The sequence below is a fragment of the Lolium perenne genome, chromosome 3 (genome assembly GCF_019359855.2).
Source record: "Lolium perenne isolate Kyuss_39 chromosome 3, Kyuss_2.0, whole genome shotgun sequence".
Lineage (NCBI taxonomy): Eukaryota > Viridiplantae > Streptophyta > Magnoliopsida > Poales > Poaceae > Lolium > Lolium perenne.
Window position 1 is genome coordinate 199615608 of NC_067246.2, and position 14687 is coordinate 199630294.

The 14687-nt window shown below is 45.7% G+C and overlaps 2 protein-coding genes across 2 annotated transcripts; one reads left to right on the plus strand and one right to left on the minus strand.

Moving 5' to 3' along the window:
* Positions 1 to 338: 338 nt before the first annotated feature.
* Positions 339 to 1972, plus strand: LOC127343060 (dihydroflavonol 4-reductase). Its single transcript, XM_051369136.2, has 4 exons — positions 339 to 583; positions 673 to 842; positions 954 to 1148; positions 1241 to 1972. Exons 1-4 carry the CDS (start codon positions 427 to 429, stop codon positions 1829 to 1831), a joined length of 1113 nt encoding a protein of 370 aa, XP_051225096.1. The 5' UTR covers positions 339 to 426; the 3' UTR covers positions 1832 to 1972.
* LOC127343059 (uncharacterized) lies at positions 1915 to 10235 on the minus strand. The gene is made up of 8 exons (XM_051369135.2): positions 9691 to 10235; positions 4022 to 7484; positions 3801 to 3855; positions 3577 to 3647; positions 3431 to 3496; positions 3239 to 3328; positions 2322 to 2498; positions 1915 to 2119 (listed from the first exon to the last, which is right to left on the minus strand). Exons 1-8 carry the CDS (start codon positions 10071 to 10073, stop codon positions 2084 to 2086), a joined length of 4341 nt encoding a protein of 1446 aa, XP_051225095.1. The 5' UTR covers positions 10074 to 10235; the 3' UTR covers positions 1915 to 2083.
* Between the last annotated feature and the right edge of the window lie 4452 nt (positions 10236 to 14687).

Here is a 14687-nt window from a genome sequence, read left to right on the forward strand (position 1 = left end):
CTATGCACCCATGCCCTGTAGGCCGGGATGGCCTGAGGACGCTGAACATGTTATTGAACCACGCCAGACAAAAAACGTTCGATGTACCAAAAAAAATCTTTGGAGCTCTCTTTGAAAGACGCGGGTGAGATGCTGTAACCACGTGTATCTACTACGCTGAAAGGCACAACTCTACACATCGGCGTTTCAAACGTAAAGCTAGTCGGTGCACGTGCCATGCACCTACCTAACACTTGTAGTAGTATTAGGTACGACTACGAGCGCGGAACGTACGGTGGCGCTCTCGCGTGCGCATGCGGGCGGCGCTCACTCGCTCAGCTCTCTTATATATTGTGGACGAAGCCAAAATAGTTGCCAGGCAGCACGGAAATCTACAAGAGGCAGAAAAGAGCATCACGGGAATCCAGCTAAGCTCTTGAGTGGAAGATGAAGCAGGAGGTGAAGATCGAGATGAACGGCGAGAAGACGAGCGGGAACAAAGGGCCGGTGGTGGTGACCGGGGCGTCGGGTTTCGTCGGGTCATGGCTCGTCATGAAGCTCCTGCAGGCCGGGTACACCGTCAGGGCCACCGTGCGCGACCCTGGTGAGCGCTCTCTCCGTCTCTGTCCTTGGTCTCGCGCATACACGATGGCATGTAGTGTCATCGCATTTTGTTTCTTTCTTTCGTCTCAGGGAACGTGGAGAAGACGAAGCCATTGCTGGAGCTTCCCGGAGCCAAGGAGCGGCTGTCCATCTGGCGAGCCGACCTGAGCGAGGAAGGCAGCTTCGACGAGGCCATCGCGGGCTGCACCGGCGTCTTCCACGTCGCCACGCCCATGGACTTCGAGTCCAAGGACCCCGAGGTAAGCAGAATGGAGAGCATGCATCCATGGATGCCAACTGAAACGAAAGCTTTCCATCATCCAAGAAGCACCAACTTAACATGGATCCAAAAAAATTGGATGCTGCCGCAGAACGAGGTGATCAAGCCGACAGTGGAAGGGATGCTGAGCATCATGAGAGCGTGCAAGGAGGCCGGCACCGTCAAGCGCGTCGTCTTCACCTCCTCCGCCGGCACCGTCAACATCGAGGAACAGAAGAGGCCGGCCTACGACCAGGACAACTGGAGCGACATCGACTTCTGCCGCCGCGTCAAGATGACAGGATGGGTACGTGAGGCTTCTTCTGCTGCGCTCACATACTTGCTGCTACTTGTGGATACGACTGCCGTGCTCATCATGTCTCGGTTCTGTGTCGTCAGATGTACTTCGTGTCCAAGTCCCTGGCGGAGAAGGCCGCCATGGACTACGCCAAGGAGAACGGCGTGGACTTCATCAGCATCATCCCCACGCTCGTCGTCGGCCCCTTCCTCAGCGCCGGCATGCCGCCCAGCCTGGTCACCGCCCTGGCACTCATCACGGGGAACGAGGCCCACTACTCCATCCTGAAGCAGGTGCAGCTGGTCCACCTGGACGACCTCTGCGACTCCATGACCTACCTCTTCGAGCACCCGGACGCCAACGGCCGCTACATCTGCTCCTCCCACGACACCACCATCCACGGCATCGCCAGGCTGCTCAAGGAGAGGTTCCCCGAGTACGACATCCCACAGAAATTCCCGGGAGTCGACGACGACCTCCAGCCGATCCACTTCTCCTCCAAGAAGCTGCTCGACCACGGGTTCAGGTTCAGGTACACCGCCGAGGACATGTTCGACGCCGCGGTCTGGACGTGCAGGGAGAAGGGCCTGATTCCGCTCGGAGCGGAAGGGGCAGGCGGCAAGGCCAGCGCAACAAGCAAGCTGGGAGCTGTTCTTGTGGGCGAAGGTCAGGCGATTGGTGCTGAGACATAAGCGCACATTGCATTAAGAGAGAGCCCTGTAATTGGTGGGATATATTATGAACAGATTGTGGAATGCAAATAACTTTCATGACATAAAGAAGAACAAGGGATGCTATATTATTGAATTGGTAAAAAAATTGTTCCCCCTGAACCGCATATTTACATCGATATAAAAATGTCAACGATATAGCTATATGGATTTGACCTAATTTCCTGTTCTCCTAGAAATAAAAGAATGACCACCGCTGCCTATCTTCCCTCCTTAGCGCTCTCCGGAATTGAATTTGTTCCAAGCTTCCTGCAAAATGGCAGAAGATAAAAATTAGCCTCCATTATTGCAGCAAGCAAATGCACATTGATAATCAATCGACCTGGAGTAACTTTCTTTACGAATCGCTACACACAAACATATAAATTTCCAGGTTTTAACTAGTTTGGCTTTGATGAAAATCTGCCTGCGGTTTTCAGCTTTAGGCAAAAGGTGTTAACAACAAACACACCTTAAGAAGATCAAACACCTTCTCACAGATGTATTTTTGTCTGATGGTTGCACCCCTTTGTTGTAATTTGTCCGGATGGACACAAAGGGTTGCCTTCCTGTATGCTTTCTTGACAGCAGCAGCTGTAATGAGATCTGTGAGCGGAACCGACTGCCAGCCACTGTCTGAACCAAGTATCTGCCCAAAATAAAAATAAAAAGGTTTGAGAGTGATTTGATAAAATGTGTAGTCAGATTTCAATATCACTGGATGTGGACTCAATGCAGAATTAGTTGTAAGCACAGGTTAATTCAAGTCTGCTTCCATGAGAATATTTTTATCCAATGAAGTGGACAAACAGATAAGCCACAAGATATTAACAAATTATAACATAACTAAATGTTTGGCCAATATGGTCAATTTAGCATCGGATATAGTTCTTGCATGGGAAACATTTTTAAATTGACACCTAAAAGCTGCAGAAAAAAAAATGGAAACTGCCTTGCGAAGCTCTGTTGACTACTCCCATAACCCACCCTAACCTTGACATCTATCTTCTAGACAAACTGGACAAGTGAATATGTATCTGTATCCATTTCCCGACCAAATTGTCACTCAGTAGTCTATGGGTATCTTATAATTTTAGCAGAAGGAAACTTCACTTTCAGAATTCTGTTATAGCTTATTTTTATTTGTATTGTGCAAATGATTCCAAACCCAACTAAATTCTAAGTTCATTCATCTTTATACAGATTAGTAAGTAAAAGCTCCCAATTCTCAAAGTCGCTTCTTAAATCTACCGAAATGAACTTGGCACATGATTTACTGGAAGTTAAAAATACATATATTGCAAAATTAAACACAGTGAAACTGTGAAGTTAGAGGCCAACAAAAGAAATAATGGTTCAAGTAGATATCTTGTAAGTTGACATGCGTACATATTGTAACGTAGAGAGCAATGCTCGCAGATTTCCTTCCTTCCCATTCGACCATCTCTTGACTTCAGGATCAAGGAATTCAGACAATCTCTGCATCAAAAAATATATGAGTAACCAATAGTGGAAGAAATAATCTTAAGAAATAGTGCGGAAAAAATTCCTTCCTGGTGAGTGATAGCATAATTGTCTTACGTGCTTTTCTGTTTGCTCCCTCTGAGCCAGCATGTCCCGCATATTCTTTTCGGCTAGAGCTTTTTCCTGAAAATTGGCCATCATGAAACTACCAATAAATATACAATAGTAACAAGTAAAGGAGACAGAAAATCATTTGATTATACCGCTCGTTCAGCTGTCCGCTGGTGCCTCTCCGATCTTGCTTTGTGCCTGAGAGCTGATTCAAACTCGGTTTCTGTACATAAATGTCAAAACATACAAATAAGGCAAAAATAAATAAGTTCCCACAAATCATGATTACATAACATAGCTGCAAAAAGTACTACAGAAAATTTTACAATGACATGGAAAGTTTTTATTTCCCTGTTTACAGTGAGAGTAAGAATACCTTGATTAAAAGAATCTGAGCTTCTTCCATAGTTATTAGAAGCTGCCTTCTGTTCCTATTTATCGAGCATCAAGAGCAAGGATGAGAAATTATATAATGCAATATTGGTAGCTGCTTAGGGTAAATCAGAAGTATTCAGTTTGTTAACTGTGGCAAAAATCGTTTATAACCACATAAATCACATGATTAGCAGCCTTAATTTCCTTGAATGAGGAACTAACCTTTTCTATTCGCTCCTTAGCATCTGCAGCAGCCTTTGCCTTTCCGATTGCCCTCTCCCGAGCTTCCAAAGTTGCTCTCTCAACTGCTGCACGTTCTGCTTTTATTCTAGCTTCTCTAGAAGCCTTCTCTGAAGCTGGTTCATCACTTGCCTTATCTTTCACTCGTGCTTCTGCAGATGCTCTCTGTCGTGAAGAGGTAATCCTTTCTAAAGCTATTCTTTCAGCTGTTGCACGAGCCTCAGCAAATGCCCTCTCGTGAGCTTCTCTTGTAGCCCTCTGAACAGCAAGCCTGTCTTTTGCCCGCTCCCTCTCCCGCTCCTTCTCTTCCTCTAGTTCTCTTCTTGATTTCTCTTTACTTTGTTCTTTTTCACTTTTGCATTCCCTTTCTTTATCTTTATCTGATCTTAGGGAGACCTCATTTTCATTTTCATTTTCGCTTTCATTCTTTCTTATATCATCTCTCGCTTCAACTCTCTCAGCATCAGGGGTATCTTTTCTTGATTTCTGAGCAAACTTTGATGCACTATCCTCTGCCAATGACTGCTGATCCTTGAAATCTAGAGTCAATTTTCTGTCTTTGTCACCTCTTTCTTGCATTTTGTCTACAGTCTTTTTCCCTTCTGATGTTGTGTATCTTGTTGTCCAAAATCCAGTATCTGATTTTGTGCATTCCTCAATATTTTCAACGAAAGGAGTGCTTTCACCAGATGTCAGAGCACAAACAGATTCAGCATTCTGAGACAAGTGTGGCATGCTAGTGCATGCTTCTGAGAATGAAGGCTGCAGATCTTTTGAACATGTGCCCATCTTCATGGTATAATCATTGTAATCATCGGTGATTACTTCAGTTCCAGAATGAAGTACGCTATGCTCCCTACCATTCCTTGCAATTATTTCTGCATAGACATCATTTAGTCCTTTGGTGGTGTCAAGTTCCGTGGATGTTTGGCTCTCCTTATCATGGTTTAACGTTTCTTCCACCACTGTCTTCTCGCTATTCTCCGACAAGGTTTGTTTTGCTTCCATTTCGTTACCATGGGATACAAGATTCTCAACTCTATCCATTTTGTTTACCAACCCTTCAGGCGATCCCTGAGACTCTGGGTGTTGATCTGAATCTTCGGCAAAAGTATCACATGTTTTAACATTGCTTTCCATATCGCAATCCCCCAAAAATGTGTTCAACACTTCTGCTTCGTCATTTGCATCAGCATTCGAACTTCTGGGAGTATCATTAGCATCCTTTTCAGGAGATCCGGCATCCCAGAACACGTCTTCCTCTTGGAAATCATCATGCGGGCCTGTTTTCTCCTTAGTTTCAAATTCTTTCGTTTCTTCATGTATGGGCGTTTCCGATGGTACTTCGGTTATTTTTCCTTTTTCATTTTGCAGGCTTGCTTCAGCAACAAAACTGTTCAACTTGTCTTTCTCGTAAGTTTCAGCCTCCCTGTGAACTGTACTCGACATCTTCTGGGAACATTGGGTTTCATAATATTCCGCAGACTCTTCTAATGTTGCTACTTTCGCTTCTTCACACGGGCCTGCTTTCTCTTCAGTTTCAAATTTCTTCATTTCTTCATGGATGAGTGTTTCCAAAGGTACGTCAGATATTTTTTCTTTTTCATTCTGCTGACATGCTTCATCAACAGAACTAAACAACTTGTCTTTCTCGTAAGTTTCAGCCTCCCTGTGAACTGTCCTCGACATCTTCTGGGAACATTGGGTTTCATGATATTCCGTAGGCTCTTCTAATTTTGCTATTTTCTCTTGACTCGTCTCAATTTCACTAATATAAGGAACTTCCAGATGTTCATCTGATATTTGATTCCTTATAGAAGTGCAAGGTGTCTCGGCAGCACAAAGAATCTCAAGTTCCTCTTTATCATCATTTTCTTTGTTAGGATTTCCTACTAGTGGAGTTTCCTCAGTACTAGCAGCACAATAGTTTTTTTTACCATTGGCATGGTCTTCAGATATACAAGCCTCCAAAGAAAAACTGGATATGTGTTGGACAACATGCAGCTTTGGAGGTGTACTATTTATAGATGAAGTCTCAAATATCTTATCATTATCACGGCCTTTTGGAGAATTATTTTGCCCTACATATTTGTTAATGTGGGAATCGATTGTTTCTTGGTATACCGCTCTTTCCTCCCATGATGAAACTTCAGGAGCTGTAGAAGCCTTATGCTCAACCCCCAAAGAAGCTGCATCAGGTTCTCTAAGATCTACACGTTTCATTCTCAGCTCTGTTTTGTCATTACCATCCGACAAATTTCCATATACTTCCAAATCCCCTGTAGTAACCTCTTCTTTTGCTTTCTCAGCCTGGCTGTGCGTGATGAAGGGATTTGCTGTCAGACCATTATCATCTTCACATGCAGCTGCGTTAGTTGTGCATTTCTGATCATGGCTAATCCGGTCATAAAATTCAGCGCTGGATGCCCACTTGCCTAGTTGATCTACTTTACTGCCATCCTCCATCATCTGCTGAGGCTTCCCTGGAGGTAGAACTCCCTTCTCTTCATGACAACAGTCAACCATCTTAACTACACTATTGTCTCTGCATTTATCCAGAAAAGCCAGATCATCATAATTATTTTCCTCTTCTCCTAACCGTCTCAAGGTCTCATTTTCTTCAACTAAATGCACCTCTTCAAGACTCTTATCTTCCTTGATTTCTGTCGATTTTGTGCCTCTATGATGACCTGACCTCTTCCGGAGTTTAAAACTATCGCCTTTTCTCTCCATCAATTCTTTTGCAGCTTTTAGCCTCGCTTCAGCAAAATCCATTGCTTCCTTTATAGCAGCAGCAGCAGCAGAGTTAGGATTGACCTGAGAATCTCCATTTGCTTTACTTTCCTTTTTATTAAGAGAAGTTGATTTATTAAGCAAAGTTGATGGTATCATCGATGGTGGCTGTACTTTGATGGGTGGTGTTTGAATGCAGGTGTTGGACACCCTTAAGAATGGATAGTCTGGAGAAGGCACTTCCTCACTTGAGGCTGAATGAGTACTAGACCTCCTGTTGTCTTTTTCATCTTCATAAAGGTTTTCAGAAGTGAAAGGACAAGCTGCGACATGCTGCTGCTCATCAGCTACAGACTCGCTACTTGCAGGGACTGGTGTTGGGCTCATCTCCTTATTTTCGCCATTAGCATGTGTGCCATCTTCCATTGCAGGTAGATGATCCGTTGCTGAGTCATTTGACAAGTTGCAAGAGTCAACCACAAAACTTATTGAAGGTTCCACCACACAAGTAGTTATTTCAACTAGATCATCCAGCCTTCCTCTAGCGGCCTTATTATATGACATGCTGAACTGTTGTTCACCACCTTGAGGCAAGGAGATTGGAGAAAACTGTTCGTCATCAAAATGTTGGTCATAAACCACATTTGGATAGTGTTGATAGAGTAGAGATGGCTCAGCATCCACTTCGCCAGATTCTTTTCGGATAGACGATCTGTAGATTTGAAATTAATGAGCCATACGTTAGAAGCATAACATGTGCATTGTTTTTTTTTTAAAATATGCTAATCAAAACAAGCCTCTGTTGAACAAATGTGAAGAAGATGATGACAACACAACACGGGCTTCGAAGCAGGTGGTGAAGTGTTCAATAAGCATAACAAGTGGCTGCTCAAGCTCAAGGAATGAAAAGACCATAGTAGTATGAAAAAATAAAGGATTTTGTTTCCGCCCTCCACCCTAGTTTAAATTAGCGTATCTTATAGCAAAAACAGTTGGGCAGGGGCAATTCCATAGTAATAGTTTCACTTTGATTTTGAAGACCTACAAAGATCAGATTTCCAAAAACACATTATTGCTTCTTTTTTTAAAGTCAAAAGATGATATCAGCTCTGTGGTCTCTAGCGAACAGGTCCCGACTGGACAACAATAATGTGCCTCCATGATATTCCCTTCTGCGTGCTTCCACGGATTGAAGGGAAGAACAGTTCCTGACGGTCGGCTGTAAACTGCCTCTATGCATGAGTAGCAGTGGATGGAGGAGTTTATCCACACACGTGGGCAAACGTGAACTAACAAATGTAAGAGAATTTGCATTGTGGGTCAAATTACAAGTTTTCTGGAACACAGGTATGGTTGGTTTGATCTATATGCGTTTGTATAGTAGACAAATAAGGGTGTGAAAACACTGGGGAGACATGGGATTTAGGATAGGAGCAGGATAATCAAGCCACTGACCACTAGTTCAAATTGTTCCTTCCCATTAATAACGACTTTTGCTTTAAGGTCTTTAAACACTTTAAGGTGGACTGCCTACACAACACCCTATATCATTTACATCTTATATTAAGGCCAATTTGGGGTATTTATTCTGTTCTGCGGAAGGAACAGAATTAAGTATGATACCCTTATGGCTTTAAGAGAGAGGTTACCAATTAGTTTATATGTATAGAAACAGTTAAGCAAAAAAGCACTTTTAAAAAGTCACCACTTGCCACAAGTGCCAACCACCCTAATAGGCTTCTATATGAATCAACTTGGCAGAACTTGGTTGCCTGCAGCAAGCTAAAAGTGGACACTCATGAATGGGGATCAGAGAAGCATCCGCATCTTGGAAGATCCGATAAATTTCCAAGTGTCAAACCTTCATAATTTGTATCTCATAGTAATATGCTAGTGTCACAAATATGTGAGCAGACAACATATTTTTTTACCATAAATAACGTGGAGGAACGGTAAAGGGATAATTTGGTGGAAGAAGAAGATATTACAGTACATGATTAGATCACACAGGAAGATGTTTTCTTAGGAATCATGTGTTATTTCCAATTTGGCAATGACTTCCTGTGAAATGTACAATCACTATTTCACTTCACCTGTCTCTTCAGTGCAGCTTAGCAATTTAGCCAATGATCTAATCAAGGCTAATGAACTCTGGTGCAGACTAAAATTTCTAATGGCTGGGAGCCTGGGATCAGGATTAATAAGTGAACATCATTGGAAGTGTGAGCACGACAATGGTCTCGAGAAAAAACAATGAAACGCGACCCATATGCAGTTAGCACAGGACTGAAATCCAGGCAACAAACACCAGTATCAAGTATGTGACTGATTACCACTAGAAAGCTGGTATTTAATGAACCCTGAACAACAGTATTTTGATAAAAGATCTAAGGTGGAGCGTGGGTTTCCTCCCAAATTCTTGTGGTTCACACTAACTCCAAAGTTGAGGAGGAAAGACAGCACTTGGTCTGAAAGGAACCACCTTTCTGCAAAAGAGCTGCACCCAGAAGAAACTGATGTATATAGCGTAAGTAGACTATGCAACCCCGTTGTTCCACCACATGCATGACAGCGTAAGAGCTAAAATGGTGGCAAAAGCAGTTAACGTTTCAAAAAATTCTACGGAACAGAGTCATAGAGTGCACTTAGGTCGCAAAAAATGGCATGCCACCACACTTACTGAAAGAGAAGCAAAAACTTGAATTAAACCATAATTGGCGTAGGGAACGGGATACATGAGGGGATCGCTAGCTATACTGTCCAGCACCCAGCTCTAATTCTGTATGCCACGAGCAAAGAATGCCAGCATTCTTTATATTTACCCCCCAAAACAGTGTGCGGGCAACAGTAGCGCAGCGGGGAGAAGAAGCAAGAAAAGCGAAAATCCTATAGGACGGGGGCACAGACAAAATCCGTACCTTGAGCTGCCGCTCCACGACGCGATCTCCTCCGCCATCCCCTGCTCCTCCTCCTCCTGCTCGGCGACCGCGAACACGTCCTCGTAGGGCGCGGCGAGCTCCCCGAAGTCGAACCGCGCGAAGATCTCGCCGTACCTGCCCGCGCCGCCGTCGCGGCCCCCGGCGGCGGCCGGGGGCAGGTCGAGGTAGGGGATGGAGCAGGAGGCGGCGACGCCGCCGAACACGTCCGAGTACGGGACCCCCGCCCCCGCGAGAGGGGGCGGCGGCTCGAACCGCGGGCCCCCGCCGAACACGTCCCCGTACGTGGCCGAGTCGGACGCCTTCCTCCGGTGCCTCCGCGGGCGGTGCCGCGGCGGCGGCAGCGCGGTGGCCAGCTCCTCCATGCCCGCCCGCCTTTTCGCTCCTGGCGGCGAATTGGGGAATGGGGGGACGCCGGAGCAGCCGGCCGGCGGAGCAGGACAGTCACGCGTCGCGTCGCGATGATTCAAAAACAGTAGCTTTGGTGAAGAGTGAGATTTCCGTTGGGGTACGGGAGGGGAATGAGGAGCCGGCGGTAGAGTTCATGGCCTCATGGGATCCGAGTTTATTTTGGCCTCACGTGGTGGGCCCGGATGTCCAGTCACCAGCATCCTAGGGCAGGTCAGGTTGCCTGGAAACTGCAGGTGACTTTTGTCGGCCAGCAGATTCGGTGTTCGCTACCAACCTAGTCGCTCGTCTGCTTGCAATTTTATTTTACCATCAACTCTCCCTAGTAGTAAATCGTTTATGAGAGCATCTTTATCTTAAATTAACTGCCAATAATTTTCTGGGGTTCGAGAGGCTTGCATCTAGTCCTTTCACTAAAAAAAAAAACTTCGTCCTTTGCTAGTTCTTACACTCACTTGCACACATGAACCTCATTTTATTTGTAATACCCCTCCGTCTAAAAAAAGGCATCTCAATTTTTTCTAGATACATATGTAGTATATCTATAACTAAGATGCGTCTACATACATAAGTACCTCGACAAAACAAAACTAAGACATCTATTTTAGATGGAGGAGTACATATGAACAATTCAAACTTTGCCATCTCTAGTGCAAAAAAAATTCTAGAACATTCCAAAATCAAAATACTAACAGCACTTTCTAAATTCAAAGCACGTGGAAATCAACTAAAATCGACAATGTTCCAAGCCCAATGTTGCACGCTAGCGAGCAACGAGAACCAAGCAAACCAGCAATAGTTTTCTCGATTCCTATCCCTAACTCAGCATCTCGGCCTCCAGCAGCCCTAGCTCTAGCGGTCACAGTCGGCTGCACGGCACCCTAGACAGTCGCCAGGGGCGGACCTACGTTCATGTAGCAGGGTAACAGGACACCGGGTTCAAAGCCATTCTCTTCTATATAATGCATGTATTAGAGTGTGTGACACCCAAACCTGGCCATGTCTCGAGCCGGGCCGAGGAAAGCTCGACGCTCAAAATCTAGGCCCAAGCCCGGCCCGGCCCGACCAACTACCCACCAAGCCCGTCGGGCGTCGGGCCGTGGGCTGGGCCATAGTGTAAAATGGCATTTTCGGGCTACCCAAGCCCGGCCCGGGTGTCGGGCCAACATTTCTAGGCCCATTGAATGGATCGTAGCGAACAAGAGGGGGGGTGAATGGGCGCTACGTCAAGTTTTAACCTTTTTCAATTTTTAGTGCAACGGAAGATAAATATGATAGCTTTAGCGATGGTGGTGTTCCTACAATGATCCTAGACAAGCACAACAAGCAAAGGAACAATCACAAGATAGTAAGAGTAAGGAGCGGGACAACCGGAGGGCGCGGAGACGAGGCAAGGTTTGTTTCCCGCAGTTCCTCCCACAAAAGGGAGTACGTCTGCGTTGAGGAGGTGCTAGCCTCACACAAGAGACTAGACGGCCACACCACGAAGGAAGGCCTCACCTTCTTCCTCGAGAGAGCTCCACAAAGGTGCTCCCCCTTCTCCACTAAGGCACCGGTCGAGGCGGTGATTCCTTCACAAGGTTGGGGCGAGCTCCACACCACAAGGAGGCTCCCAAAAATCCATGGAGCTAGTACAACACCAAGCTAGCCTCCATGGATGCACTTCTTCCAAGATTCAACAATAGGAACTCTACCACCAAGATCCACTAAGGACTACCACGAATTGGTGAAATTTCTCTCGGTAGAACGATAGATCGGGGTCTCCTCCACCACTCCTCAAAGTATGGGCAAGATTGATTGGGTAGGGAGAGAGATCCACTAAGTTTGAGCTCAGCAACAATGGAGGAGAGAGAGAGAGAAGAGCTAAAAACGAGCTGGGAAAGAAGGGGCCTTTATATAGGTCCCTCCAAAATCCAACTGTTATGTGCTGTTTTTGCCTAAGCGGTACTACCGCTTCCTGGAAGCGGTACTACCGCTCTGAGTTCGAATCCCCACTGAACTTGTCCACGTGGACACGTTGCGGTACTACCGCTTGCGGTACCGCTCGAGGTACCGCAACAGGGTCCAGAGCTTACTGGACTCGAAGCGGTACCGAAGCGGTACCATAGCGGTACGACCGTAACGCGTTACGGTACTTGAGCGGTACCGTGGGCGGTACTACCGCTCATGGTACCGTAAAGGTACTGTAACGGGTTCTGTGGGACATTTCCATATGTAATCCTCAGAGCGGTATCTCGGGCGGTACCAGTAGGGTAGCGGTACTACCGCTGCTGGTACCGGTAGTACCGCTATGGCTAAAACAGCTTTTTCCTCTTTTCCTCTCCTACCATGTTACCTCACAACACACACACACAAAACCAGAAAACCTAAGATCTACGCTTCAGTCTTCCGATCATAGCGTGTTCAGCGAGGGCACCGTACACCTACAAATCCATCAAAGATAATCTTTGTGCACGGTTAGAATTGTTCGAGTGTTGTTATCAAACACACAAAACAAGGGTCATAGATCTTGCTCTTACAATCTCCCCCTTTTTGGTGTTTGATGACAACACACGAATTTGCAATAATTCATAGGATATTATGATAAGGTATATGACTTGTAAGTATTATGATAAGGTATATGACTTGTAAGAGTAGACGAAGCTCCCCCTAGATGTGTGCATATTTAGAATATGCATTTGTATACAAATGCACACATCCTAGAGAGAAACTCCCCCTAGATTCTACAAACCAAGCATAAGTGCTAAGATGATCATATGACAAGATCATATAGCACAAGCACACTATGGAGGCAAGTATAAGAGAATATAGGAGAGTTTGGGTGAAACTTTTCATACCTTTGCCTTGAGAAAACCCAAACTCATAATAATAAGAGCCTCCATAGGATTGATGTAGCCAATCAAGGATAAATAGTGAAGACCATTAAGCTACGAACTATTAAGTCTTAATACAAACCGAGGGATCGGGAGATCCACAAATAGAGTAGCAAGCACACATACGAATAAGTTCCAAATAACTAGGGGAAGATTTGATGCCAATGCCGAAAGAACCAAAACGAAGCACCAAGCCCTTGGCATCCCCATGCAAATTCCCGTCCTAATAGATCAACTTCTCCCCCTTTGGCATCGAGACACCAAAAAGGGAGAAGGAGCATACTAACGTCCCAAAGGAATCACTCGTCATCATCATCCTCATCGTCTTCATCTTCATCGTCCTCATCACCCTCGTTCTCAACATCTTCCTCCTCTTCATCTTCGTCTTCATCATCATCGTCTTCATCTTGAGCAAGACCCTTGCCATGAGGTGGTGGGGATGGACGAACAATGTGCTCGGGGATGGAGTCCTCGGAACTTGACCAAGTAAGCTTGGACTTCCACTCACCGGGAGGAGTGATGTTGTCCTCGGAGCCCTCAGAGACAGGAAGCTGCATATGCCTCATCATCGCCTTTTGGCATTGGCGGATCTTCTTGTTGTCATGGTGAGCTTGATACATCCTATCTTCAAGGTCCCTCTTGAAGCAAAAGGACTTCTTGAGGCGAGCGGTGAGCTTGGAAAAGAGGCCCTTGGTCTTGACGGAGTTGGGCACATAGTCGGAATCATCACTATCGGCTTCGTCTTCGTCCTTGTCCTTGGGAGCATTCTTACCATACCTTGGAGGGTCATGCTTTTTGACAAGGGGGCTCTTCTCCTTATGGATAGTGATGTTGGGGCGGCATTGTTCAAGAAGATCTCCACGGCCCGCTTGATCCCACTTGAGGCAAATGAGTCTCATAATGTAGGGGGCATATTGAGGGAGCTTGCGAAGAAATGCACAATCACGCATCTCATGCCAAATGTAATCCATGACATCCAATTGCTTGCCGCGGCCCCTCATCTCATGAGTACGCACAAGAAGGTTCACAAGAAACCCATGCACTTCATCATGGTTGATGTGCTTGGGATTGATGGTGCTGCGATAGATCCGATTCATGATGTCGTAGACGGGGAGGAGGTTGTAAGCACTTCCACACAACATCCTTCCGGGAATGTAGAGGTCGGCCATCTTCTCTTTGGCCATTGGCTTGGGCTGAAGGTGAATCTTGAAGATGTTGGTGTCATAGTCATAAAGCTCATATCCAATACCTCTAGCAAACTCCTCCCACGTGGCCTCCATCACATGCTCCCTAGTCATCCATTTCAACGAGCGAAAACCTCCTTCATCCTCAAGGAAAACAGCTGTGGCATAGAATTGGCATATCACTTCCTTCGAGTAGTTGTGAGAGAAGGTCATCAGAGGTGTAAGTCCTTGTTCTTCACAAATCTCAAGAGCTTCTCCGAAATACTCGAGGTTGGAGTTGAGCTTATCCATGCTGATGGAGTATTGGGGACAGCAGTTGAATTCCTTGGCCCCATAGACCTCGTTGTAGATCCTTTCCTGATTGACATGATAGAAGAGAGGATTGGGGCATTGACGGGCATTCCTTGGTAATAAATACGGATTGGCCCCTCGTATTTCCAAGAATTGGGCTTTCTTGACCTCAATCATAGACTTCTGAGGACCTTGGGCGGTTCTAGCTGCTGCCTCTCTCTGA

Coding starts and splice junctions, on each gene's coding strand:
- LOC127343060 (XM_051369136.2), top strand. CDS start 427: ATGAAGCAGGAGGTGAAGATCGAGATGAACGGCGAGAAGACGAGCGGG. Junction 584..672: donor GGCCACCGTGCGCGACCCTG/GTGAGCGCTCTC, acceptor CTTTCGTCTCAG/GGAACGTGGAGAAGACGAAG. Junction 843..953: donor TCGAGTCCAAGGACCCCGAG/GTAAGCAGAATG, acceptor ATGCTGCCGCAG/AACGAGGTGATCAAGCCGAC.
- LOC127343059 (XM_051369135.2), bottom strand. CDS start 10,073: ATGGAGGAGCTGGCCACCGCGCTGCCGCCGCCGCGGCACCGCCCGCGG. Junction 2,499..3,238: donor TGCTCTCTACGTTACAATAT/GTACGCATGTCA, acceptor TATTTTGGGCAG/ATACTTGGTTCAGACAGTGG. Junction 2,120..2,321: donor AGGTGTTTGATCTTCTTAAG/GTGTGTTTGTTG, acceptor GCCATTTTGCAG/GAAGCTTGGAACAAATTCAA.